Source organism: Arvicanthis niloticus, chromosome X, assembly GCF_011762505.2.
Source record: "Arvicanthis niloticus isolate mArvNil1 chromosome X, mArvNil1.pat.X, whole genome shotgun sequence".
NCBI classification, from domain to species: Eukaryota; Metazoa; Chordata; class Mammalia; order Rodentia; family Muridae; genus Arvicanthis; species Arvicanthis niloticus.
This window is the reverse complement of record NC_047679.1, coordinates 58,972,961-58,999,965: the sequence shown is the minus strand read 5'-3', so window position 1 is coordinate 58,999,965 and position 27,005 is coordinate 58,972,961. Positions and strand designations below refer to the sequence as shown.

Below are 27,005 nucleotides of genomic sequence, written 5' to 3'. Positions count from 1 at the left end.
CAAACACGCTTTTGCAAAAGGAAAATTATAGTTAGTCCTTATTAGATTTTATTTATTTATTTTTGAGACAGGGTCTCAGTGTGTAACCCTGCCTGGGTGACCTGGAAATTTGCTTTATAAACTAGCGTTGAACATTTTTCTACCATTTGCTTCTGGAGTGTTGAGACTAGAGGCATGGGCCATCAGCTAATAGTCAAACTGTTTTAAAGAGGGGAATCTAAGAGAAAAAAATTATAATCTTCCCAGAAGAAAAATGGCATTACTTCCAAAGGAACACCACTAATACTGTAGTTCTTCCCAGATGACCATGACAAGTTAAATAAATAAGTAAATAAATAAATAGATAACAGGTAGATAAGTTTCTGCGCATTTTATCACAAGGCACATGGTTTCATTTATCTGTTTATTGATGATGTTATTAGGTTATTTGGTTATGTTGGTTATGTTTGTACTTTGTTGATTACTATAAAGTGAGAATTTATTCTTTTGTAACTAACAATGAGATCAGAGAGATTTTGAAATTAGTCTTTTTGTCATCAAATTTTACCTTATAAAGTGTTTTCTATTACAAATTACTATGTTAGTGGCTCAGGCAATCCATAGTTGTCATCTCAGAGTTCTTTAGGTGAGGAATCTGGTGGGCTTTGCTGAACTGTCCTCTGGTATCACAAGGTTGTCAGTGTGTCAGCAGCATGCCCTTCATTTCTGTTTAGCTCTATGCAAGACGGTGTTCCCAGACTTCTTTAAGGTTTTGGCAGTATTCAGTTCTCTGTGGTCTGAGACCCCTCTGGCTTCACTTCTTGCTGGTCAGGATCTTCCCCCGTTATTTATTTATTTATTTAATTTTTAAGGTTAACTTTACCAATTTACAAAAAACAATTGTGGTAGTGAAGCCATCATCACAGATTGGGGAACCAAGGTTTGTTGCAGGATATTTGATCACATTGTTAACCCCAAGATTGTGACTTGGAAAAACCTTGTGGTGACGTGGCTCAGCCCTAGCATATACCATTAAGCCAAGAGCTTTCTGTAAACAAGAGCTAAATAAAGTCAGTGATTGGTCAAGAGGTGGGGCAAGCAACCAGCTGACAGGGAGTGAACATAAGAAAACCCAGGAAAGAGAAAGGAGGGGCTTTGAGTTGAAGGATATTTAAGACAGTGTGGAGGGGATGTTGGTGGGGTAGGAGCTGGGTGCTTTCTTTCTCTGCCTCTCTGAGCTAGCATCTCGCTCCCGAGTCTTTATTTAGTAAATCGAACCTTTGGGATTTTGGTTTTAAAAATCCATAGAGGTTATGGAATCTTGTTGGCCATTCCTAGAAAGTTTGTTCTATCACAAAGTCTGTTCATTGCCTGATTAAACTACTTGCTGCCTTTATTGGTTGAAGTATTACTAAGATAGGAATTTATGATTTATCCTTTATGCATTTATTAGTATATCCAAATTCTTTATATTTCCTACGAACATTGTCACTATCATTCATTTAAACTTTTATTATATTTAGTTTTCATATGTGTTTGTGCATGAATGTACATATACTTGTTTGCTAGAGCACGCCCGTGGAGGTCAGAGGACAATTTGTAGGGGTCAGTTTTCTTTTTCCCCTCTTTGGCACCTCAGAAATTGAATTTAGGTTGTTAGACCTGGCAGCAAACACCTCTACCCACTGAGTTATCTTACCAATCCTTGTTTATTCTTTTTTTCTTTTTTAAAATTTTAATTAAAAACTTATTCATTATATAGTGTTCTGTATTGCAGGCCAGAAGAGGGCACCAGATCTCATTATAAATGGTCATGGACCACCATGTGGTTGCTGGAAATTGAACTCAGGACCTCTGGAAGAGCAGTCAGTGCTCTTAGCTGCTGAGCCATCTCTCCAGCCTTCCTTGTTATTTTTCTTTTGACATTCAAATTGTACCAATTTCATGCTATCTGGATGATCAAGATGTTTAAGACTTACAACATATAAAAGTGTGTATGATGTGCTCATTGTCACCAGGAAGCCTTTGCTTCCTTTTACAGGGAAAGCTAGTATATATGTGTTAAATTTTTATGAGTTGCCATCAGCACTTGTAATTTGATACCACTTGTCTTTCCAGTCTTCTTTTGTATTTACAGCTGGGTTTCTCTAACAGGACATTGGGCTCCCCTCATCTTCAACATTTATAGTCATTTGCCTAGACTTCTTTGTACTCACAGTTACATTATAGTTGCTAATCACAGAAATGTAAGTGGACTTTAGTATTTGTTTGAAATTATCCATCTATCCAGCTTTGTTTTAAGATAAGGCTTCTCGTGGTAGACCTTGCTATCCTGCAATTCACTGTGTAAACTGGGCTGACCTTGAACTCAGAGATCTGCCTGCCTCTACCTCCTGACTGCTGGGATTAAAGGAAAGTACCACCACTCTGGATTTTTGTTGTGCCAAGTTCTCTCCTAGCCCAGGTTGCTTTTTAACTGGTAAGCAATCTTCCTGTTTCAGTTTCCTAAATGCTGGCATTATAGGCATGAACCATGCTCAACCGTTTATTCATTTAACTGACATATTTTTAAGACAGGGTCTCAACTTAGAGACTTAAGTACAATCCCCAGCTTTTTTTTTGTTGTTTTTTGGATGAAATTTATTGCCAGAATCCTGTGTTCACTAATTGTTTGAGTTGGGCACATTAAGAGTCTGCTTCTCCTAGTGGCAGTGTGCGACCCTAGTTGGACTAATCGTCATTACTCACAAATATCAAGTACTATATGTATTGTGGGCAGCACAGATAGGGAGTTAGACATAGATAGGTAGTCACAACAATGGAAGGGAAGAAGTTATAAAGTAAGTAAAGTGAGCCAGGGACTCTCACCTTGAAGAGAGCTATCAAGTGAGACAGTTCAAAATTGGCAAAAATGAAAATCCTCAAGCAGAAAAGAAGACCTACCCACATATTCTTCTGAATGAATTGTCTAAGTGGATCTTAGTCTAAGCAGTGGGGCCAGGACTGAAAGGACAGAACGAATTTCTGCTATCCCCTTTGTATAGAGCTTGCTTTTGATTTCGGATGAGTTAACTATTCACCACACAGTTAGCATCTCTTTTCAGGATTTTTCATGTGCTGGAATTACAGATGTGTGCTGTCTGGGGAGAGAAGATAACTGCACAGGGGATCCCTTTAAAACACTAAAAGAATGAGAATGCTTAATAGGATAGCTGGAGACATTCTTAACCTTGGGCTTTTCTATATAAGAATACTAATACACATTCTTGTTATATTTTAACCTAAATATATTGGGGGTTTTACTTTTCTAAGTTCTTTAAAAATTTCATTTGTTTGTTTGTCTTTAAAGAATTATTTATTTACTTTACCTATCTGAGTACACTATAGCTGTCTTCTGACACACCAGAAGAGGACATGGGATCCCATTATTGATGGTTGTGACTCACCATGTGGTTGCTGAGAGTTCAACTCAGAACCTCTGGAAGAGCAGTCAGTGCTCTTAACTGCTGAGCCATCTCTCTACTTGTTTGTTTATTTTTTAAGACAGGGTTTCTCTGTATAGCACTTGCTGTCCTGGACCTTACTCTGTAGACCAGGACCAAGCTGGCCTCAAACTCAGAGATCCAACTATCTCTGTCCCCTGAGTACTAGGATTAAAGGTGTAGGTTACCACCACTCAGCTTTTTTTTTTTTTTAATTAGATTTAATTAATTTTTAAATGTGAGTGTTTTGCTTGCGTATATGTATACCACTCGCATGCCTGGTACCACTTGCATGAGGTCAGAAGATAGTATCAAATGTTCTGGAACCGGAGATAAGGATAGATGTGAACCACCATGTTGGTGCTGGGAATCAAACCCAGGACCTCTCAAAGCAATAGATGTGCTTAACTGCTGAGCCATCTCCACCCCTTCTCATTGAGATGGTAAAATGGGGCATCTGATGGCTGTGTTGCTAGGCTAGTACATGATCCTCCAGTTTTAGTCTCCCAAGTATGACAGTCACTGCTTAGCGTATGCATCTATTTTAAAGTATCTATTGTTTTAAAATGTTTAGGATCTCACTTGACATTTCTTTCTTGGGTTTTTTTGTTTTTTGGTGGAGAGGGGTTTGGTTTTTCGAGACAGGGTTTCTCTGTGTAGCCCTGGCTGTCCTGGAACTCACTCTGTAGACCAGGCTGGCCTCGAACTCAGAAATCCACCTGCCTCTGCCTCCCAAGTGCTGGGATTAAAGGCGTGCGCCACCACCGCCTGGCTGATATAGAGGTTTTTAAATATTTTGTTGAAAGTTTTTATATCACTACTTATAAGTAATAATAATAATGTGTAGTTTCCTCTTTTGTAATATCTTACTTTAATTTGATATCAGGGTAATAATGGGTCCATAAAATGAGTTAAGAAGTATCCTCTCCTATTTTTAGAGGAATTCACAAAGAATTTGCATCCATTTTACATGTTTGTTATGATTAGTGGTTAAAACATCTGGACTTAATGCTTTTCTTTGTGCGTCATTTTTGGTGACTAATCTGTTCCATGTTTTAATTTTTCAAAACCCAAGTTCATTAGTTTGTTTTCTTGTCACACAGCATATGGTTCATAGAATTTATTTATAATCTTTTTATTTTGTTAAGGGTTGGTAGTAGTAATCTCTTTTACTTGTAAATCAGACTATCATAAAGTTTATTCCATTTTCTTGGAACAGTTACTTTTTGGCTTCTTTAATTTTTTCCATTCCCTGTTTCATTAATTTCTATTCTTCTGTTTGCTTTTGTTTTAGTTTACTCTTATGTCTCCAGTATTTTAGTTTTAATATGTGTATCAATATTTCGCCTTACATGGCTATGCACCACTTGCATGCTCAGTCAGTGCCCATGGGCATCTAATCAACTGGAACTGTAGCTGTGGGTGGTTGTGAGCTGCCTTGTAGGTGGTGGTAGTCACCTGGGTTCTTCTATAAGAGCAGTGAATGTTCTTGCTAGCTAACCCATTTCTCCAGCTTCTGTTGCCAACATTTTATAATGAGATGAAATATAGCTTATTAATAGGCATCTTATATGCAGAGTCGGAGGCAGGTAGATGTTGAGTTCAAGACCATCTTGGTCTATATAGTGAGTTCCATGACAGCCAGAGCTCCACAGAGAAACCCTGTCTTAGAACCAAAAAATAAGTCTATTACCAATATCACTGGTAGCTTTAAAATGGGCTTGGGAGACTGTGGGCATACATATTTTTCTTTTGTTTGTTTATATATTTATATTTATTTAATTTACTGAGACAGTAACCCCTCCTCTGTAATCCTTGCTGACCTTGGATCTGCTATGTAGGCCAGATTGGCCTCAAATTTGTGTTCATCTGCCTGCCCCTGCCTCATGAGTACTTGAATTACAGGCATGTGCCACATTGCTTTTGGTGTTTAATATGTTGAAGACATGATAAGTATTCTTTATTCTGGGGGCTAGAGAGATAGCTCAGTGGTTAAGAGCACTGAATACTCTTCCAGAGGTCCTGAGTTCAGTTCCCAGCAGTCACGTGGCAGCTCACAACCATCTGTAATGGGATCTCATGCTCTCTTCTGGAGTGTCTAAAGACAGCTATAGTGTACTCATATACATAAAATAAATACATCTTTAAAAAACATATATATATATATTCTTCCTTCCTTTTTTTAGATAAAATCAGTGGTTCTGGACTTAATTCTGATATGATGGAAAATAGCAAGGAAGAGGTAAGTAGAATTTTGAAGCATTTTAAAGATGTTTACTTATTAACAGTATTTGTTTTTAGTGCTTCCAATGTTCTACCGTTTAAGGCTACTGTTGTATGCACTTATTGTTATGAAACTTCCGTTTGTTTATTGTTTAATTTGTGGAGGTGCCCATTTTTATCATGCAGTTCACCTTAGCATGATACTTGAGGTCAGAAAAGGGTTGCTAATTAAGAAGGTATTTAAACACCATTATATTTTATCATTTTGAGGTACCCATTGTGGAAAAGGCTCTAGAATTTTTTTCTTGGGCAGACTCTCTGTATCCCTGGCTACCTGCTTCTGCCTCTCGGACTAAGGGCATTGCCACCATGCCCTGCTGGTTTTAAGATTTTCCAAAGCATGCTATCCATAGTTTCTAAGCATTATCCTAATCACATACACTGAAGTCCTTCATCTTTCACACAGGCCTACTTTTTAAGACAAGCTATTTTGTGCCATTTATTAGAGAATAGTACCTTTTGAAATCCTTAAAAACCTCCTGTCATAAACCTCTTTAGTTCTGCTCCTTTCTTTTGGGTTTGTTGGCTATTAGACAGATCATTGTAAACATTGTATTCTTTCTCACATTCTTAGCTGGTAAATATAATAATTTGAGAATTAGCTTAGTGATAGAGTGAGAATAAGCTCAGTGATGAAGTGCTTTCGTAGCCACACACACTCCAATACCATAAACAAAAAATCCAGAAGGATCAGGCATGGGTGCAGCCCTAGTACTCAGGAGCTAGAGGCAGGTGGGGCTCTGAGTTTAAGGACAGCCTGGTCTTCATAGCAAGTTCTAGGCCAGCTGGAGGTACATAGTAAGATCCTGTCTCAAAATCAAACAAAACTCAACAGCAGTAAAAAGAAAACGGAAGAGCTAGGGTGTAGTTCAGTGTTAGAACACATGCTAAAGGTGGGCCCTTGGGCCACTCCCCTAGTAGCGATGGAAATTTGATTTGCTAGCTTGATATTGTGCCGGTGATCACAGCTACTATATTAGTAAATATATGAAATTATTAAATGTTTGAAACTTTCAAAGAACAAAAGAAATCTTAATAAATAGAACACATGCTAGGTGTCTTGGTTTAAATCTCTATAATCCCTTCACTTCCCCCAAAAGAGACAAATTGAATCTTCAGTCAAGGAAACTCAATCACGATGAGAATTAGTGGCTTTATGGGTGGGGATGGGGATGGGGTTGGTGGCTTGGTGATGTTTGGGCTGAACCCAGGACTTTACAGCTTTACCACTGAGGTACGTTCTCAGCCTCAGAATTTGATTTTTAAGGCTTTTGAAAGAAAAAGCCTTGGGCATAAAAATAATATTGTTTTATTACTGGACAAAAGGTCCTATAGAGGTATTGGGACAATTTTACTCACCTTTGTGTTTGTTCTTTGTTCTTATGTTTAGGGAGCTAGTACTTCAGAAAAATACAAATCTTCAGGTTCATCAAGATCAAAGAGGTAGGTTGATGTTGAAAGGAATAAAATGTTTTCTTTTTTGGTTATTTTGTTTAGTATTTCTAAAAACACAATCTGTTTTATGAACTTGCCAATTGTTTTAAATAAACCATTTTTGAGATGCTTAAAGATGAATACTGTAGTGTAATAAATTCCATTAGATTTGTTGTATTGAGGTTTCAGTTGAAAGGGAATTTTACAAAAGGATTTATATAATTAGTGATATTTGTGATATATAGTGCTTTACAAAGAAGAGAAAGGAGAAATGTTGAATTTCTCTTACAACAATGTGGGTTTTTAAGAGTTTTAAGAGTTATCTGATGTATGGGAGGGAAGAAGTCATTGCAGTTGTACATTGTAGGAAGTCTTTTTTTCTTTTGAATTCTCAAACAATTCATAAGGACAGGAATTATTTCCAGGTATACCTAAGACTCATTATTCCATGGGCAGGCAGTTCTTTCTAGAAAATTTCTTGCTTTGGCCATCCTTATATAATAGAACTACTACCTCTTATTAAAAAACAATTTGCTTATTATTGATTTATTCTCTAATTTCCTTAAGAATGTACCTGCTATCAGAATAAAGTGTGTGTTCAGTTAGAATCTTTAGTGACTCTGATGGTATTCTGATAGTTATGGTCTTGGTATATTGCTCCAATGGTCAAAAATGTCCATAATGCTATAACCTTAACTTTTTTTTATAGGAAACCTTCAATTGTGACAAAATATGTAGAATCTGATGATGAAAAACCCACGGATGAGAATGTAAATGAAAAAGCTGCTACTGAGAATTCAGAAAATGATATTACTATGCAAAGTTTGCCAAAAGGTAATCTGTATTGATTTTTCACATTAATTTAAATGGAAATATATTTTATTATGACCATTGTTATACATTGCTAGTGGTCTGGAAATAATGTATATTTGGGGAATGAAAGCATATGTTATTTAGTTAGGTGAGATAATTCAGTTAGTTTAGAAAAGAACAAAATTTAACATTTTTTCATTAATTTTTTTTTTTAATAAGAGGATGACAAACTTTCCAAATTACATTTGAGTATGGAAGTAGGCTTAAGGGCTTAAAATACTAAGTGTTGATTTTAATGTCAGTGATCTTGCCTATTTAAAAATGCAATGGCTCTTCCTGAAAACAGAGCATTTTGAAGTCTACTTCAATCGTAGTGAATTTGTTTTTGTGTAGTGCTGAACCTTATGCCCTTGGCCTTTTGCATGCTAGGCAAGTAATTCTGCCTGTTGTCTTTCTGAATTCTGATATTCCCTAAGAATGTTAACTGTTCAATAGATTTAGGGGAGATTTCTTTGAAGTTCCTCTCTACACAAGCGTTGTCACAGACCTTTTGACTGGTAGTCCTACCTGTGAAGTGTCATTGATTAGATTGGAGAGAAAAACAAATGCCAACTGGAAACCTTGGGCTCTTTGTTCAAGAGTGAGAGCAATGTGATTAGATGATAAGAGAATGATAAAGGTCTTGCTGATTTTATGGTGTTTCAATTCGGAACTTTTGTTTTCCTTTGTTAAATAATATGTTCTAGTCTCTTGGCAGATGTTTTAAAGCTGTATTTACTAAACCTCTGTTTATATGTATGCTTTGACTTCTCAGTTATGGAAGTTTGTTGAATGTGAGTATGAGAGATTGGGCTTCACTTAACTAGGCTAAGCTAGGATAATTTGGAATTATAAGATGAAGAAAAATGAATAAAATGAAATGAGAATGATGGAAAGAAGAAAAGGTAGAAGGAATTGCCGATGACTATAATTTACCTGGTTTTTACACATTGTCTTTAACAATTTCATGTATTTGTTTTGGTGGCTGACAGCAGAAACCACTAATGTAGGAGTTTGAGTCCTAATGGCGGTTACTCACTTCTGAGTCTTGTTGTCACTGGGAGTGCTTTGGTTGTACGGAAGAACTAGGAATCTAAACATCTCTTTTAATGGGACTGTAGCCGGAAGTTGGTATATGATGTTACCAACCTGAGCTAAGCTTAATTCTCATATTCAAATACCAAGAACTGTTTCATAAGCTTACATGTGGGTGATTATTTTCATTGTTACTCTTTGAATATGCATACATAGCTTACTGTCAATTAATTACCTCATTTAATCCTGTAAATCAGTGGTTCTCAACCTTCTTAGTGTTTTCACTCATTAATACAGTTCCTCATATTGTAGTGACCCCAACCATGAATTTATTTTTGTTGTTGCTTCATAACTGTAATTTTGCCACTGTTATGAGTTGTAATATAAATATCTGTATTTTCCAATGGTCTTAGGCAACCCCTGTGAAAGTGTCATTTGACCCCCAGAGGGGTGGTGAATCACAGGTTGAGAACCACTGTTCTAAACAGTACAATATAGTAGTTATTGTTTCTATACTGTTAGAAGTTGAGGATCAAATTCAGAGCTGAAGAGATTTTTTTTCTTTCTGTGAAGCACAGATTTTAGCTCAGGCCTATCTTAATCCAGTGCTAATGGATCCTCTTTATACCACAGCTTTGCTTTCATTTATAACAATTGTTAGGAAGGAACACTAATTATTTTTAAATCTTGAGAGCTCTTTTTAAATGCTGGGGCTTCTCTGAAAGTATATACATGAAATGATTGTCATTTACAATTTGCATTGTCATTTACAACTATCATTTTGGAATGTGAGTCTTTAAGCTTACTGCAGTATACTGTGATCAGTCCTCTGCCCTCCCAGCCTTTTTTATACTCTCCTTGTTTCAATATTAATACCAACTAGATGGCAATAACTTGCTAAAATCTACTTGGTGCTTTTACGTATCTCTGTGTTTCATATGGAACTCTGACAACTTGCATTGATTTTAATTGTTCTTAGTAATGGCCAATTTAGTACTAAGCCCAGTAACGTACATAAATGTTGAGGCTTGGGCCTTTTAGATCATGCTTGTTTTATTTGTTTTCTCCACAGCCTGGAGGTTTTAGAGTTGTGGAAGGATAGTCTTAAAACATTTTAATAGCTGTCAACAAATGAGCTCTACAGTTAATTGGTTGACTACTGCAGTTCAAGTATCTTAAAGTGACCCTCAGTTTAAAAGGCTTCAAGGACTTTGCTATGGAAGCTTTGTACTATGGTGGAAATTGTGTAGACTAGGTACAGCAGCAGTAGAAGGAGCGTCACTGTTTCCTACCCTCCATAAGCCCCTTCCCCCAAAGAAAGGTTGAAAAACTCTTAAAAATCTTTAAAATTCTTTTTCTAATTTGAACTGTGAGAAAAATAGGATGTCTTTCTCCTTCTGCCAGTTCCTTTAGGGGACTTAGCAGGAATGTTCATTTCCTAAGAGCTTTTGTCATAGGCACTAGAAACATTGTGAGCTGGGCTGAGGCTTTCTATTTGACTGACACATTTCTTTTAGTTCATAATACCTCCCTCCTGTTTATGAACTAAACTTCAACAAGTAATTTGATTGCTGCCACTTGGCCCTTTTACTACTACCTTGTGGTCCTTATACAAGTACTAAAAGCTTGACAGAAACAAACTATGTACCAGCAATGTTGGCTTTATCTGAAATGAAGTCTTGCACTTCACTTGCACATTTAATATGTGTAATTGGTTTTTTAAATGAAATCATTCTAGGTACAGTGATTGTACAACCAGAGCCAGTGCTGAATGAAGACAAAGATGATTTTAAAGGGCCTGAATTTAGAAGCAGAAGTAAAATGAAAACTGAAAATCTCAAAAAACGCGGAGGTAAATACAAGTGAAAATGAAACATGAGTTGAAATTGCTGTCTATGACCATATTGGAAAATCTCATATGCTTACCAAAAATACCTCCACTTTTCTGCCCATTGTTTATTAAAAGCACTACTTAAAAATAATTTCTGTTTCTCTTTGCACTCTGAAGCAGAAAAGGTTAAAGTCAATTTCTCAAAAACACCTTTGCCTTCAGTGGCTACTAATTGTTGCTCAGCACCTCTTCTCCACCTACTGGTTCTAGAGGACATATACGCCAGAGAAGCGTGAGTGTGCCTCCAGTGGAAGCAATTTCAAATTGTGCAAAACTTTGCCTGGGGCCTCTTCCAGGTAACTTCATCCGTACTCTGAATAATGCTATGGACAGTGATAGAGCAGTGCGTAGGTGTTCCTTGGAGTGCTTATTTAAAATACCAACCCCTTCATTCCTGACAAGGTAGGATTTCTGGATGAGCTCAAGAATGTGCCCCAGTTTGTTCTTCATGGACGCCATAGACCTCATTGCAACAATAAGTAGAGGAGATGGGAGCTGGAGCAATGAACTCCTTCCATCTTTCAGTTCTTCCATTCTTGGTTTCCCCTCATACACAGCCAGAGTGTCTAGCTATCTGTAGAAAGAGCATTGGGAGAATTTACTTAGAAATCTCTTACAGTTGAGTTTCTGCCCCACTTTTTTGTGTGTGATTTTTAAATAGTGCCTATATATACTTTTTGGGCAGAATAACAGAGTCAGAATCTGTAAGTATAAGAAGAATGACTCTCAAAAGTAGACATGACCTACATCTCCAAGTAAACGTGTTATGGAAGTGTCCCTTTAATATTGTTTATAGTACATAATTATGAATTATATTGATTTTTGTAGAAAACTTTAGGTTTTTATTTTATGGTATGCTTATCTCAATAGAGCTAGTAAATATTTTCTGTACTTAAGATAATATCAATTTATTAAGTAATTTGTTAGGTTGCAGGTGAAATCAAGGGATTGTTGTTTAGTCTTTTGTCCACAAGAGGGTGTTGCACCCCTTTTGAACATAAAGATTATAATCAGATTCCTCAAATTTGTAGTAGGAAAGCTGCCGTTTCAACGACAAAGCTAAGGTACTGTTTTTCAACCTTTATCTCCATATAAATAGTAACTGGTAAGGATCAGTAGCACTTTATTTCTTTTGTTGATCCATCCGGTAGTAAAGTCAAATAACTGTGGACAGCATTGTATTAAGATTAATGTTTGGTAGTGTCTTTTGGTAAGGCACATTAGATCAGTGTCTGAAATGTGGAAACAGCTTGATGGCCGAATGAAAGAAGGAACCACTGTTGCTGAAGAGTGAATTCCTAGTGCCATTTTGGTATGCTGTGGTACTTGGGTTTAGCAGACGTGTTGCTGGAATTTTATTGGATATTCATTGTAAGAATATCTACCTCATGCTTAAGGGTCTGTTTATTTTGTAGTGATATGGTCATACCTAAATATTTTATGTTTATTTTCATCTCAGTGATTTATATGTCTAAGCTGTCAGAAATCTCAGGAGATATAATCTTAGGATTGCTAATACATTTATGTATGAATAAACTAGTAGTTTGAGGTTAAGGATGACTATAATTAGTGTTCAGGACATTCTGGCAGATTAGTTCCCAAATGGAACAGGAATTTATAAAACTGAGAATGTAAACTATATCAAACAATTTTAAATTAATTTGGAACAAAATTATGGCACAATAGCAAAGCAAAAGTACATTTAAGGAACTTAATCTTAGCCTGTTTTAATATACTTTTCCCAGTTAAATTGTTTAAAGTATTTATTATATAATCTTTCTACATGGCAAACATATTTTATTTTTTTTAAAACCAGTAAAATATGTTAAGCTAATAAATGCAAGTGCCTTTTACGTTTATTCAGTTACACTCTTTAAGATACTTTATCATTAAAAATAAACTTTTGCCGGGCAGTGGTGGCGTACACCTTTAATCCCGGCACTTGGGAGGCAGAGGCAAGTGGATTTCTGAGTTTGAGGCCCCCCTGGTCTACAGAGTGAGTTCCAGGACAGCCAGGGCTACACAGAGAAACCCTGTCTTGAAAAAAAAAACAAAATAAAACAAAACAAAACAACACAAACCAAAACAAAAACAAAAAAAAAAAACCAAAGCCTTTCAACTACATTCACAGAAACAAGTGCATAAAGTAACATTTGAACATTTTACCATATTTGCTTCAAATCTCACTTAAATACTCAGTCTTATTCTCATCCATTTTCCTTTTTTCCTATCCCCCAGGTAATGATTATCTTAAATTTTTATGCATGTGCATCTATATATATGCATGACTTTTTATATCTCAATGTGAGTCAAAAACAATTTTCATAAAAGGCAGTATGCTGTTTCTATGCTTTGGAGCATTGTTTTTTTCCCTGAAATTTATTCATGCCAATAACTGCATGGGTTTCCTTTCACTGTCCATGCAATGCTGTACTAGTATAGTTCTCAATAGGAAACAGTGCTTATTCTCAGGACCACCAAGTTAAAAAAAAATTCACGTGTAATATATACACAAGAGTACCTGGATGTTTAATGAATAGAATTTAACATTAGATGAATTTTCAAACTGGAGCTTTTATTTATCTTCTTTGTCTTAAATCAGTATTTAAAATGAAGTACATGTATGTTTTTTAAAAAACACAACAGATTATAAGCATCTAAGATGAAAACTATTGATATAACAAACTGACTCATAAAATATTAGCAGCATATATAGTAAAGTCTCTGAAAAAGTGTTACTGTGTTCCTATACTTTAAAAATTTAAAACACCAACAAATAAAGATACAGTAATATTTGGGTTCATGGTACTTTGAACCTCAGAACTAACAAAAAGACATAACAGAATTAAATGACGAGAAATATACATGGTATTTTGTCTGTTATTGAGGGATAGAGACAGTCACTCATGACCATTTGCCTCTTTTCCATTTTTAATGTATACATTTACACTGATTTATTTTGAAGGGTAGTCACACTGTGATTTGGATCAAGGTCTTGATTGCATTTCAAGATCATCTGTAAATACTTGTCTTAAGAGATTTAAACGTAGTGTTTAGATGTGGGAATTGCTGTCTGTTGTCTGACCCTCTGTTTCTTCACTTTCTCTGTTTCTTTCTGTCTCTGTGTATCTGTGTATCTGTCTCTGTCTGTCTGTCTCTGTCTGTCTGTCTCTGTCTGTCTGTCTGTCTGTCTGTCTGTCTCTCTCTCCCTCTCTCCCTCTCTCTCTCCCTCTCTTTCTCTCTCTCTCTCCCTCTCTCTCTCCCTCTCTCCAGGGCATCACTATGTAGCTCATGTTAGGCTCAAATTCCTGGGCTCAAGTGATCCTCCTTTCTCAGCTGTCCAAGTTGCTGAGATTCCAGGTCTGTGCCTGTTTTTGTTTTGTTTTATTTTTAAAATTTCTTGCAATGATTTGGTATTCTCAGAATGAGAAGGACTGCCTTGGCATAACCAGGGATTAAGAGTGAAGCAGGAGGGGCCAGAGCGATAGCTCAGTGGTTAAAAGCACTGGTTGCTCTTCAAGAGTATCCATGTGGTTCACAAGGGATTTGATACCTTCTTTTGGCCTCTGAGACTACAGTACAGGCAAACATTCTATACACATAAATAATAATAAAAAGCTTATAAGAAAATATGAGGCGACTGAGGTTTTCTGCTTCTTATTTTCTTGAATAAGTTGTCTTCAACCTGTTTTCTTACAGTAAATATAAAATAGAGCTGACCTCTCCCACCTCTCAGATATTCTGCTTGCTGCTAAAAAGATGTCATGTTTGCATTTGTCACAATGTCATGTTTGCAAATAGTATACATTATTGATAAGGTAAAGGTTATCAAGTAATAGAAGGAAGTAATTGGTGATTAATAATGTTGAAGTAAATTTTGGGAATTGGTAAACCCAGTTTTTATGTTCCATACTGATAGGATCTGTGCCAACAATTGTATTTCAGAAGCCAAATCTTCATGGCCTGTCTAACTGAACTGTAAGAATGAAAAAGAATTGGTTTCTCCTTTGCTATTTACTTTTCCATTCCCTAGGAACTGATATTGAATTTGTTTGCAAGGCAATGGCAGATGACAGAGCTCTTGAGTCTGGGTGTGGTGGCATATGCCTATAATCTCAATATTGCGGAGACTGAGGTGGGAGGGCTGCTGTGAGTTTAGACCAGCATGGGGCTACATTTCAAGTATCAGGCCAGCAGGGCTACTTAGCAAGAACCTGTCTTGAAAAACAAAGAGCGTTTGATTTTTATTTTAAGGAATTTTTCATGGTGTTTCTTTAGATTATGTCAACGTGTAATAAGTGAGTTTTGCATCTGTATGATGAATGTAGTTAGCATTCATCTCAGAATCAGTCAAGATTGTTATGGTCTTTTAAAAGGTTAGTAAGATTACCCTTTTAACCTGTATCTAAAACATTTTCCCAAGGATTATAAACTCTTATCATTTTCTAATACCATCTGAGTGTAAATATGTGAGTCATGATCACTCTTTGCTCCTAGAAGATGGACTTCATGGGATCGTGAGTTGCACAGCTTGTGGACAACAGGTCAATCATTTTCAAAAAGATTCCATTTATAGACATCCTTCACTGAAAGTCCTTATTTGTAAGGTATGTATGGATTTGTTGATAAGGGGTTTTGCCCTTTGAAGGGCTCACAGTGTATGAGAAATGAAAATGGCCATTATGTAAAAGGTATTGTACTCATGGGCTTATAAGGAGCTTGTATCATTAGAATTTATGAGATATAAATTGATACCTAAGATATGGGTAAGAATTAGTTTGGTTAAGTGTGATTACTTTGTTGTAGATGGTTGGCATGGTGTTCAGAGGTTAGGAGGTGAAGGGGAGACTTACTATATTTAAAACCTATTGTTTCTTGTATGTGCATATGTGTGGTTTCTAACTTTCTGTTATGCATATCCCTTCTCTATATCTCCATGTCAACCATATCTTTAATATGATTAGGAAATAAAAGATTTTAAACTGTTTTATATATGTTAATTATAGCTTTAACGGTATTTGTGTATTTTTTTTTATTAAGAAAAACCTGGATTTGGTTTCAGGTATATCTATGATAGCAAGGTTATAGGATCTCCAGCTCATGTTGGATTATGTTAGCTTCTTTCCCAATAAAAACACACCCCTTCAGCCAGGACTGATGATACATACCTTAATCCTAACATTTAGGAGGCAGAGGCAGGTAGATCTCTGTGGATTCCATCCCAGAGTGGGTTACATAGTGACTTCCAGGACAGCCAGAAGTCCTTAGCGAGACCCCATTTTCAAAAAAGAAGAAGAAAAAAAGAAAAAAAAAGCTACCTTTGAAATGCAGAAGAAAGCCATAAGCAAACATGACAGATGTTTTTGGGTATGAATGTTTGATAGATGCTGACCTTTTCAGCTCTACCAAGCTTCATTTTGTTCCTTACACGGTTTCCCCTTTTCCCCCTTTCTTGAATTCATTTGATTGAGAATCCCATTCAAAGTACCATTTGTGTAGTGTTCAGTTTTAATTTCTGACAGTCACATCTTCTATCCCTGGGTTTGCTACTTGCTCTCTTTCCCTATATTCTTGACCATTTCTATCCCATGGGGCCTGTGTATTGAATACTGACATGTCACTAATAACATGTCATTTCTCTTTCCTAGTCCCACTGAAAAGGAATTGGGTTAATGAGACTTCAATTTGATACTTTCTTTGCCTCTAATTCAGTCACATTAATTATTGGACATTACTTACCTGTTAATGAACCTCAGACTTCCCCATGTTGTTAATTGTTTAGCTGTAGATATAGTGTTTATATATGCTAACTGTTAACCGTTTTAAGTAGCAGAAACATAGTTTTATTTAGAACTTTGGTAGCTAGTCGTATGAAATTAGAAATGTGTTTACTAAATAGATTGTCTTTTGTATACTTTAATATAAAGAGTAGTGGTTCTTGATGACGAGAATTCCATTTCAGGGCTTCAAGGAGCCAGTTTTTTGAAATAGTCCTATGTTTAAAGTATTGGGTAGTACAGTGTTTTTGCTTTTATCACTTAAAACATGCACAACCCTTTCACATTTTAATTGCTTCAAAGTAAGATTTGTGACTTGTATATTTTGAATAAATTTCCCCTTCTCTTTCCTTTGAATAGAACTGCTTTAAGTATTATATGAGTGACGATATTAGCCGTGACTCAGATGGAATGGATGAACAATGTAGGTAGGTATTAACTTCTCATTCAATATTAATTGTTGTCTACTTTGGGGTTATTATCAACTTCATTAGATGTTTGTTTTTCTCCCCTTAGACATGATTTTTTTCTGTGTGTGTAACAGTCCTTGCAGTCCTGGAACTTGCTTTGTAGACTGGGCTGGCTTTGAACTCACAAAAATCAACCTGCCTCTGATTCCCAAGTGTTGTCATTAAAGGCATGCACTGTCAAGTCTTGTTAGATTCATCACTTAAATTTTATTTGAAAAATACTTTTAAAATCATGTGTCTTCATGCATGTGTGTCTGTGTGTATTTATGTGCAGTTGTGTACAGTTACCCTTGGAAATCAGAGGTAGAATTCTAGTCACTAATGAGCTGTCTGATAGGGGTGCTGGGATCCAGACTTCTTCTCCTGCAAGAGTACTGTGTTCTCTTAACTTCTGAGCTATCTATCTAACCTTAGTAGATACATGTTTTGTAGAATTTTCATTGCCGTGTTTAGTTGTTGGTTGTTTTTTCCCACAAAAACTTGTTTAGTTTTACATTTCAAATAAAAGTAAGCAGATCATCTAAATTACTACTTTAAAAATGCTGGTAGGAAATTTTAATTACCAACAAAGGCATTAAAATTACTTTCACTAGAAATAACATTTTAATCCTTAAACCATTTCAGATGGTGTGCAGAAGGTGGGAACTTGATTTGTTGCGACTTTTGCCATAATGCCTTCTGTAAGAAATGCATCCTGCGCAACCTTGGTCGAAAGGAGTTATCTACAATAATGGATGAAAACAATCAATGGTATTGCTATATTTGTCAACCAGAACCTCTATTGGACTTGGTTACTGCGTGTAACAGCGTATTTGAGAATTTAGAACAGTTGTTGCAACAAAATAAAAAGAAGATAAAAGTTGACAGTGAGAAGAGTAGTAAAGTATGTGAGCAAACATCCAAATTTTCTCCAAAGAAGAATAGTTCCAGTTGTAACGGAGAAGAAAAGAAATTAGAAGAGTCCTGTTCTGGTTCTGTAACGTCCACTTCCTCAGCACTAACTATTCCCAATGAGATGATTAAGAAGACAAAAAAACTGATTGAGACTACATCCAATATGAGCTCCAGTTACATTAAGTTTCTAAAGCAGGCAGCAGATAATTCAGAAATGAGTCCTGCCCTGAAGTTATGTCAACTTCGGGCTTTTAAATCTGTGTTGGCTGATATTAAGAAGGCTCATCTTGCATTAGAAGAAGATTTGAATTCAGAGATCCGAGCTTTGGATGCTGTACACAAAGAAAAAAATACCAAAGAGCTTAAAATCACAGATGCTAAGTCTGAAACAAAAATCCGAAAAGGAGAAAAATCCTATAATTCAGAAAAGAAAGATTTATTAAAGGTAGATGCTAGAGCATCAGGAAAGGCCATAGATGGTGAGTACATCTCAGAAGAGCACAAAGCTCATAAAAGTACTAGTGGGGAACATAAGGGTTCCAGTAGGAAAGATGGCCCTCAGTACGAACCCACTAACACTTCTGAGGACTTAGATATGGATATTGTGTCTGTTCCTTCCTCAGTTCCAGAAGACATTTTCGAGAGCCTCGAGAGTGCTATGGAAGTTCAGAGTTCAGCTGATTATCAAGGAGATGGCAACAGTGGGACTGAGCCAGAAATGGAGAGCTCATCTGTCAAATTAAATGCTTCTTCAAAAGACAGCAGAGGAAATATTAAGTCGAAAGCCCCAACGAAAGTAAGAAAAGAATTATATGTTAAACTCACCCCAGTTTCCCTTTCTAATTCCCCAATTAAAGGTGTTGACTGTCAGGAAGTTCCACAAGAGAAGAATGGTCGTAAAAGTTCTGGGGTGGCCCGCAGCTCAGAGAAATGTAGACCCAGAGAGGAAAGTAGTGATAACGAGCATTCAGTTGAAAACGATGTCACACTACTTTTAGAAGACTCTGATCTTCGAAGATCCCCACGTGTAAAAACTACACCCTTGAGGCGACAGACAGAAAGCAACCCTGCAATGTCGAATTCAGATGAAGAAAGTAATGAAACTATGAAGGAGAAACAAAAGCTGTCAGGTCCAATAAGAAAAAAGGATAAGCGAAACTCATCTGACTGTGCTACCAATAACCCTAAACCTCATAAGGTACCCAAAGCTAAGCGACCAGTGATTGAGGATCAGAATTCAGATTCTGATGAAATGCTAGCAGTCCTCAAAGAGGCAAGTCAGATGGGTCACAGTTCTTCCTCAGACACTGACATTAATGAACCACAGATAAATCATAGAAGTCAAACAGGGAAAGATGATAATGGAAAAAGGAAACGGAAAAATTCTACTTCTGGGTCAGATTTTGACACTAAAGAAGGAAAAACAACCGAAACCTCTATTATCTCTAAAAAGAAACGCCAAAACTATTCAGAGTCCTCTAACTATGACTCAGAGTTAGAAAGAGAGATAAAAACCATGAGCAGAATTGGGGCTGCCAGAAAAAGTGTTTCAGATAAAAAAGAACATGACTTTTCTGAAGATGAAAAACAAAGCAAAAAAGGAGTGGATAACAGAGGGCGTGAGAGGGCGAAGATGTCTGCCGATGACACTGGTGATGCTGAAGGCAGGCAAGGAGGGAGTTGCTCTGCAGCAGAAGGCTCTTTTGAGAAAGGCAGGAGTGGAGTGGAATTCCAAGAGATGCTTTGTAAGAGGCTGCAGCCTGGTGTTTCCTCCGATGGGGCTGAAAAGCGTTCAGGGAAAGAGGAGAATGTCACTTCTGAAGACAGAAGAGGTGCTAAAACTAAAGAAAAGACTAAACATCTGAGAAGCAGAACAGGTAGACAAGTAAAGAGTGCTCCATCTGATGTCACTGATAAAGTTATAAAGAAAGAGCAGAGTGATGAGTCTTCTGAAGGCGAAAAGAAGCAGAGCAGACAGAGAACTGGAATAGAAGGAAAGAAAACTCCAGACTTAAAGGAAGAAACAGTGAAGAGAGAGCAGGAGTCTGAGTCTTCCTCTGATGGGACTGAGAGATTCCCTGAGGGAGAAGAAAGTGGTCTATTCTCTGAAGGCATAAAGCAAAATAAAAATGACACAGCTGATGGAGAAAAGAAAGGCAAAAAATGGAAAAATAAATCAAGTGAAAAAAAGGAAGAATTATCTGAGAGTGTTGATAAATTTCCAGGAAAAGGAGATAGTTGTGACTCTTCCGAAGATAAGAAGACCAGAAATAGAGTGTCTCTGAGAGAGAAGAAACAATTCAGCTTGCCTGCAAAGAGTTTAGGGAAGAGGCCAGAGTGTTCCTCATCAGATACTGAGAGATCCCTGAAAGGAGAGCGTTGCGACTCCACTGAAAAGAGATCGAAAAGAATTGATTTGAGAGACAGAAGAAACTCCAATTCAAGGAGAAATACCAAGGAAGTAAAGAGTGCTTCATCATCTTCTGATGCTGAGGGAAGTTCAGAAGATAAGAAAAAGCAGAAGAAACAGAGAACTCCAGCCAAAAAGAAGACAGGCAATACAAAGGAGAAAAAAAGAAACTCCTCAAGAGTAACTCCTAAAAGGAAGCAAGCAGACATTACTTCATCATCTTCTGATATAGGAGATGATGATCAGAATTCTGCAGTCGAGGAAAGCAGCGATGAACAGAAAATCAAACCCGTGACTGAAAATCTAGTGCTGCCTTCACACACTGGATTTTGCCAATCTTCAGGTATGCAAGAATAAATTTCAACTTTAGAATTTATAATCTGACATTTTTTAGAATTTCATATTGTTGGTTTTTCCCCTGGGCTGAAATGCAGAGTTACTGTTGAAGAGAAGCCCATTTAAAATGTGTGTAGACATTTACTGTAGATGTTTATTTATTTGGTCGCCATCATTGGAGGGCATTTCAAGCATCGTCAGTTCCACCAAATTGTTGGGGAAGCATCAGAAACACTGTTAGTGTTGAATGTGTTTCTTTGGAATAATGTGCAGTAGATTCTAAAGGTTAATGAAGTTGATGCTGTTACCCAACCTGGGGTATCCCAAGAAGCCAAGTTTTGCTATCTGTTGTTTTCCAGGGGCCGTCTAAAACAGCCAAATTTATAGTAAAAAAATCCTACTTTTTTAATGATGAAATATGAACGTTTATATTTAGCCACCAACTAAGCATATTGTCAAGGTATTTTTTAGCCATGTTTTGTCTTCTGAAGTGAGATTAAGGTTTAACTCACTGTTGTCCTAGCAGTTAGGCTTTAGTCAGGCGCTTTTGTTTGTTTGTTTGTTTTTAAGGTATGGAATGCCTCATGAATTTGTGTGTGTCATCCTCATTCAGGGGCAATGCTGATTTTCTCTGTATGAGAACCTACTTGTTGTTATGCCAGGTTCCTAGAGCCAAGTCCTCTTTACGGCTAGCTCCAGGGTCCCAGCCTTTTCCTTGTTCTAGATTCCCAGGGAAGTTGGTGATTCCTGGGGGAAATTGACATTTCTTGGATCTAGTTTTCAGTAGTCTGCTTGAGGGCCACTTTCCATTTTCATTCTTCCAGGCTGGTTATAATGTCAGCGATGGTGAGTGCTTGGTACTGATATAACATGCCATATAAAACTTTTGGCTGCTTTGCTCTGAGATTTTGTTTTTTAAGTCAAAAAAGATAATTTTATGTACCATCAAATTCCCTAAACCTTTTTTTTCCCCTTAAAGTTGCACTCATGTGAACAGCCAGTCTGGAACTCAGTCTGACTAACCAAGTTATTAACTGAAGCTGGTCACTTCTCTGAAGTAATTTGGGTATACTAGACAAATGTTTTAACACTGCGATTTACTTTATTATAATCCTTTCCTCATCAACTTGTATCTAATGATATGAACAGATGTTTCTCTTTTTAAAACACTATCAAAATCAAGGAAGAAATAAATCCCCAAATTATCCCACCCTGATGAATTAGAACTGGATCAACCTGTCCTTAATACCAAGAAAAATCGTTTTTAGTACTTAATTTTTATTATAGCTTCAAGAAAATCACTTAAATAGTATATATGCCCTGTTTGATTGTCTTGAATTAACGAAGAATATTTCAAATTATTAAATATGTAAGTAGGCTTCATAGAAAACTGTTTCCAGTCTAGGCAAAAAATTAGAAGAAATTTTTTTGTACCTTATGAGTTTCTCATTTATCCCAGTTTTTTAAATGGAACTAACTTAGTTATGTTTTTTGAAAAAAAAAAAAGAACAAACCTTAAATTGTGAGCATTTAATAAACTTCTGGAGAGGTATCATATAATGCCACAAAAATCAGAGAGTGTTCCACTATGAAATATTTGAGTGCTCACACTCAGAAACTATCACTAAAGATCAGGTTTTCCTATCAAATGAGTTTTGTTTTTGTTTTTTCAGCATCAAAATTGTAGCTTAAGAATGGTGTCTTTGTATTAGAAATAGACCTAGGGGCTGGAAAGATGGAGTAGAGATCAATGCCAGGGGTCCAATTGAGTAGATCCCAAACTCCCAAACATCTGGTACTCTGTGCCAGGACATTTACACACAGGTGCACATACTTGTACTACAGGCATGTATACACATAGTTAAAAAACACCAAGGTATCATTGTTACTTTGATAGAAAATGTTTTAGTTATTAGGTTAGCTGGGAAAAACCTATTAAAGATTAGAATGTAAAAATGAAAAGTTATTATTATTTATCAATGTATATAGTGTTACTGTTAGGAAATCATAGGTAAGTGATCTGATCTTAAACACTCAGAAGCTTATCTTCTGTGATTAAATGGCTTCCCTGGTGAATTCTGCATATTCAATTAGAAATATATTGATTTTCATTTCCTAAAAAAGGCTTCTCTGTTTAGTTCTGTCTCCCTGTTTGTCAGTCTGTCTGTCTCCCTGTCTGTCTGTCTGTCACTCTGTGTGTTTGCGTGTTCCTGTGTGTACTCACATGCAGGTCTGGGTCTGAAACGGTGGCTCATTCCTGCAATCCTAGCTCTTGCGAAGATGAGGCAGATGGAATCCTTTGAGTCAGTGGCCAGCCTGACTACATACTAAGTTTCAGGAAAGCCTAAGTCACAGAATGAGACCTTGGCTTTTAGAAACCAAAGCAAACAAAAATAAAATTGAGAAAGCTACAGAGGGGCTGTAAATGAACCATTTAAATATTTTAGGGGAAAACTTGGAAAAGCATGTAGCAAATAAACTTGATTTTGAAGTTTAGGACAGTAAAGGATAGCTGTGCTGGCCTGGTGGAAATGCTTATAATCCCAGCACTCTAGAGAGTGAGGTAGGAGGCTCACTTCAAGTGATCTGAAGTTGTTTTGGGTTACATTGCAAATTGTTGATTGAGCAGGGCTAAATGTGAGACCTTTCTCAGAAAAAGAGGGATCGTGGGTAATCTAATTAGTAATATGCTAGTTCAGTATTGTTCTGTTCAAATGGGATGTTTTACTGGGATACTCTGAGGGTTCTTTTGACTTTTGGCACTTAGCACATTTCTATCCAGAATCTGTTAGGTATTCACTGCTCCTAGCACCTCAGTGCTCCGCTTCAGACCTGTTGCCTTGCATGCACTGAGCTACATTCCTCAGCCCAGTGTCTGTGATCTTTGTATAGATGTTTTCTTCCATTTTCTGCTATCATTTTGTAATGCAAAAAAAATGGCAACTAAAAAGGGGGAGAGGGTCTCAGTTACTCACCCGTGGTAACTTGTTTAACTAATACAGTGTTAAATCCAGGACACTAAAGATTTATTTAGATTTAGTAGGTTCTAAAAAATTGTTAATTTATGTGTATGTTTGTGTGTCTGTGCACTTGTGTGAGTGCCCACAGATCTGAAGGGTGGGGTTTGAATTCCCCTGGAGCTGCAGTTAACAGGTAGTTGTGAACTGCCTGACAAGGGTGCTGGGAACTAAACTCAGATCCTGTTAATGGACAGCAAGAACCCTTAACCACTGAGCCACCTCTCCAGCCCCTTCAGTATTTGTTTTCTTTCTTTTTGGTTTTTTCGAGACAGGGTTTCTCTGTATAACCTTGGCTGTCCTGGAACTCACTCTGTAGACCAGGCTGGCCTCGAACTCAGAAATCCACCTGCCTCTGCCCCCCCAAGTGCCAGGATTAAAGGTGTGCACCACCACTGCCCAGCATTTGTTTGTTTTCTTGAGATAGGTCTCACTGTGTAACCCTACTTGGCCTGGAACTTACTATGTAGACCACTTTGGTTTTGAATTCAGACTTTCTCCTGTGTCTGCTTCCTGAGTGTTAGCCTTTAAGGAATGTACTACCATGCCCGGCCTTTTGATAGCCCAAGCTGGCCTCAATTTTTTGATCTCTGTTTCTGCCTGTCTGGTGTTGAGATTACTGGTATAAACCACCCTTCCTGGCTTGAATTTAGTATTGTATGTGCATTCATTCTCCATCTCCCAGCATACTATGTGCCTGAGAGTGAGAGAGACAGAGGGAGACAGAGACAGTGTATATGCAGGTTTATCTAGTGTGTAGCACAAGTATGTCCAAATGTTTACTTATTATGAGCCGCTCTTCACTGTATTCTCCTTTCTTTGTCTTCATTACTAATTAATGGCAGCTAGTAATTGCTTTTTGTTAGTTTGAGTTTGGTCTTTGTAATTTTAGAATTCATAGTGAGCATCAACGTAAGCAACCATTTGTATACTTTGACCTGCATCATATTAACTGGAGTTTAATATTTACATTGTTCATTTGAGGTAAACTTTTTGTACAGTGAAATGCACAAGTTCCAGTCCTCCTACCTTGCCTGTCTTTTTTCTGGGTTGGGGACAGTATCTGAGGCCTTGTAAATATTAGGCTAGTGCTCTATCTCAGCCATCTCCTTAGATCTTAAATAAAAAGAATAGCACTTTTAAAAAGGAAGTAAGGTTTAGTGCACTTGAGCGTCTTTCTAGCTACTTCAAGTCACAGATTTTGTATGGATTCAAGTGTGTTTTTCAATTACTTGGTACTACCAAAATGGGAGAAGCAGTATTTTTGTTATTCTTAAGTGATACCAGAAAAAAGTAGACCCCTGTTAACTTCAAACTTTTAGGAAATCAATACAGTTGTTTTAACAAGATAACACTGGGAATGATGGCAATTAATAATAGTTTCTGAAAATGCTTGCCTTTAAATAAAATTATTGTGCTTTGGAAGAACCCTGGGGGACATGTAAGAGTTAACTGTTAACTGCTGGTCCTTCATAAATTTCTCTTGTACTTATTTTAGATTTCAACGGTTTTATAGAGAACCTACTCGTTTGCGCTAGCATTGTTGTATTTAAGTTTTATCTTTATATAGTTTTACTTGCATAGACAACTCAAAGCTAATTTTAAGTACACTTTTCCCCCCCAAGGAGATGAAGCCTTATCTAAATCAGTGCCTGTCACAGTGGATGATGACGACGACGACAATGATCCTGAGAATAGGTATGATTCCATCCGTAAGGAACTTAAGATTATAACACACCCTAGGCGTGGGCGCAAACAGCAACAACGCAACAACAACCAGGTTATAAAAACCAGGAGTTCCTGCTTTAGAAAGCCTCGCGCACAGTCTTCTTGCAAGTCTGAAAGAAAGGCCAGAAAATGGGCTAAAGCTCAGAAACCTTAAGAGAAAGTAAATATCAATATTAACACACCTAGCATAGGGTGTGGTATAAACAAAGAACTGTCAATTTGTTTCCATGTAAACTGTGATAAGCTTTTGAGACTTTCAATTTTGACAGATTACTTTTTAATGCAAGTAAATCATAATAAATGACAACAGACATCTCTCTTTGATTATTGTTTTGTCATTCAACATGGTAGTCCTATTTATGAAGACCTGTGAAGAGTAAATAAAGATGATTCATATACTTAAGATTGGGAAATTGCTTTCAAACTAAGTATCAGTTGATAAGTTATCTAGAGAAATTCATATTCTAATCTTTATTTCCCAAATAAAATGGAAATAGGTAATATGACATTATTAACTTCAGTAAGACTTAAACAATTACTTTAAATGTAAACAGTGAAGCCTATATAGTTTTAATCTAAGGGATGGCTGAGAGAAGGAAAGAAAGACACCTCTGTCACAGCATGTCAACATGGTTCTATATACATTTTAATCACTTCTTAACCTTTAGGATAGTAGTTATACACAATGAGAAGATAGCATAATATGTATAGTGGATTCTAAACCTTTTAATGATCTCGGGCTGGAAACTTTAACTTCCTTTGCCATATTTTTAATCTCTAATATTGAAAACTTGATAGTATTTTCTCTAGTTAGTTCAGGTACCAAAATATGTGATAGCCTGGAAATGATCTTTGCAAAGAACACTAAAATGGCCATCTATTTTTAATAGTTTTAAGAAACTAAAATAATATGTGCTTGCTGTCATAATTTTGAGAGATGAACCAAGTGCGCTAAGCACATTTATCCTCTGACCCTATTTTATGTCTTGCTGATACTGACAGGTTTCTGTAGCCATTGGTATTCTGTTAGTAGACAGAATACTCTAATTAGGGTGAAAGGTCATATTTACTTTTGCAGTTAATTAGAGCTCATGTGTAAACCCAAAGACTCAGCCTCTGCTTTCCTATTTACTTTTTTGCTTACAAATGTCTGTCCAAGTTATTTGCTGGGATAATATAGATGAGCCGTACAGTGGAATGTTGAAAGCATACAATGTTTAGTCAGGAATTTTAGTATACTATCATTGCTAGATTATGAAAACATTTAGATCTTGTCTTTTAGAATGCTTTCATTTTTCACTTACACAAGCTACTGTTTCCTATGAATCACAAGTCTTCCAATGTTACTAGTTGTTACTCCTACTTTTTTAATGATGAAATATGAACGTTTATATTTAGCCACCAACTAAGCATATTG

At 36.7% G+C, this 27,005-nt stretch overlaps 1 protein-coding gene and 1 non-coding gene across 9 annotated transcripts in view; one reads left to right on the top strand and one right to left on the bottom strand.

The window, feature by feature from the left end:
• The window catches only part of Atrx (ATRX chromatin remodeler), a 129,300-nt gene that overhangs the window by 34,059 nt on the left and 68,236 nt on the right, over positions 1–27,005 (top strand). For 4 of the 8 annotated variants that reach the window (XM_034486297.2, XM_034486302.2, XM_076919110.1 and 1 more), the window contains 8 exons: positions 5,648–5,703; positions 7,135–7,187; positions 7,888–8,012; positions 10,804–10,917; positions 15,454–15,563; positions 17,094–17,161; positions 17,828–20,850; positions 25,486–25,558. In XM_034486297.2, coding sequence (XP_034342188.1) covers positions 5,648–5,703; positions 7,135–7,187; positions 7,888–8,012; positions 10,804–10,917; positions 15,454–15,563; positions 17,094–17,161; positions 17,828–20,850; positions 25,486–25,558 — 3,622 coding nt within the window. The remainder of the gene's footprint in view (positions 1–5,647; positions 5,704–7,134; positions 7,188–7,887; positions 8,013–10,803; positions 10,918–15,453; positions 15,564–17,093; positions 17,162–17,827; positions 20,851–25,485; positions 25,559–27,005) is intronic. The other 4 variants (XM_034486304.2, XM_034486298.2, XM_034486303.2 and 1 more) reach the window with 4 other exon arrangements.
• On the bottom strand, positions 21,410–21,516 carry LOC117695566 (U6 spliceosomal RNA). Its single transcript, XR_004604624.1, has one exon. It is a non-coding gene; the product is annotated as a U6 spliceosomal RNA (small nuclear RNA).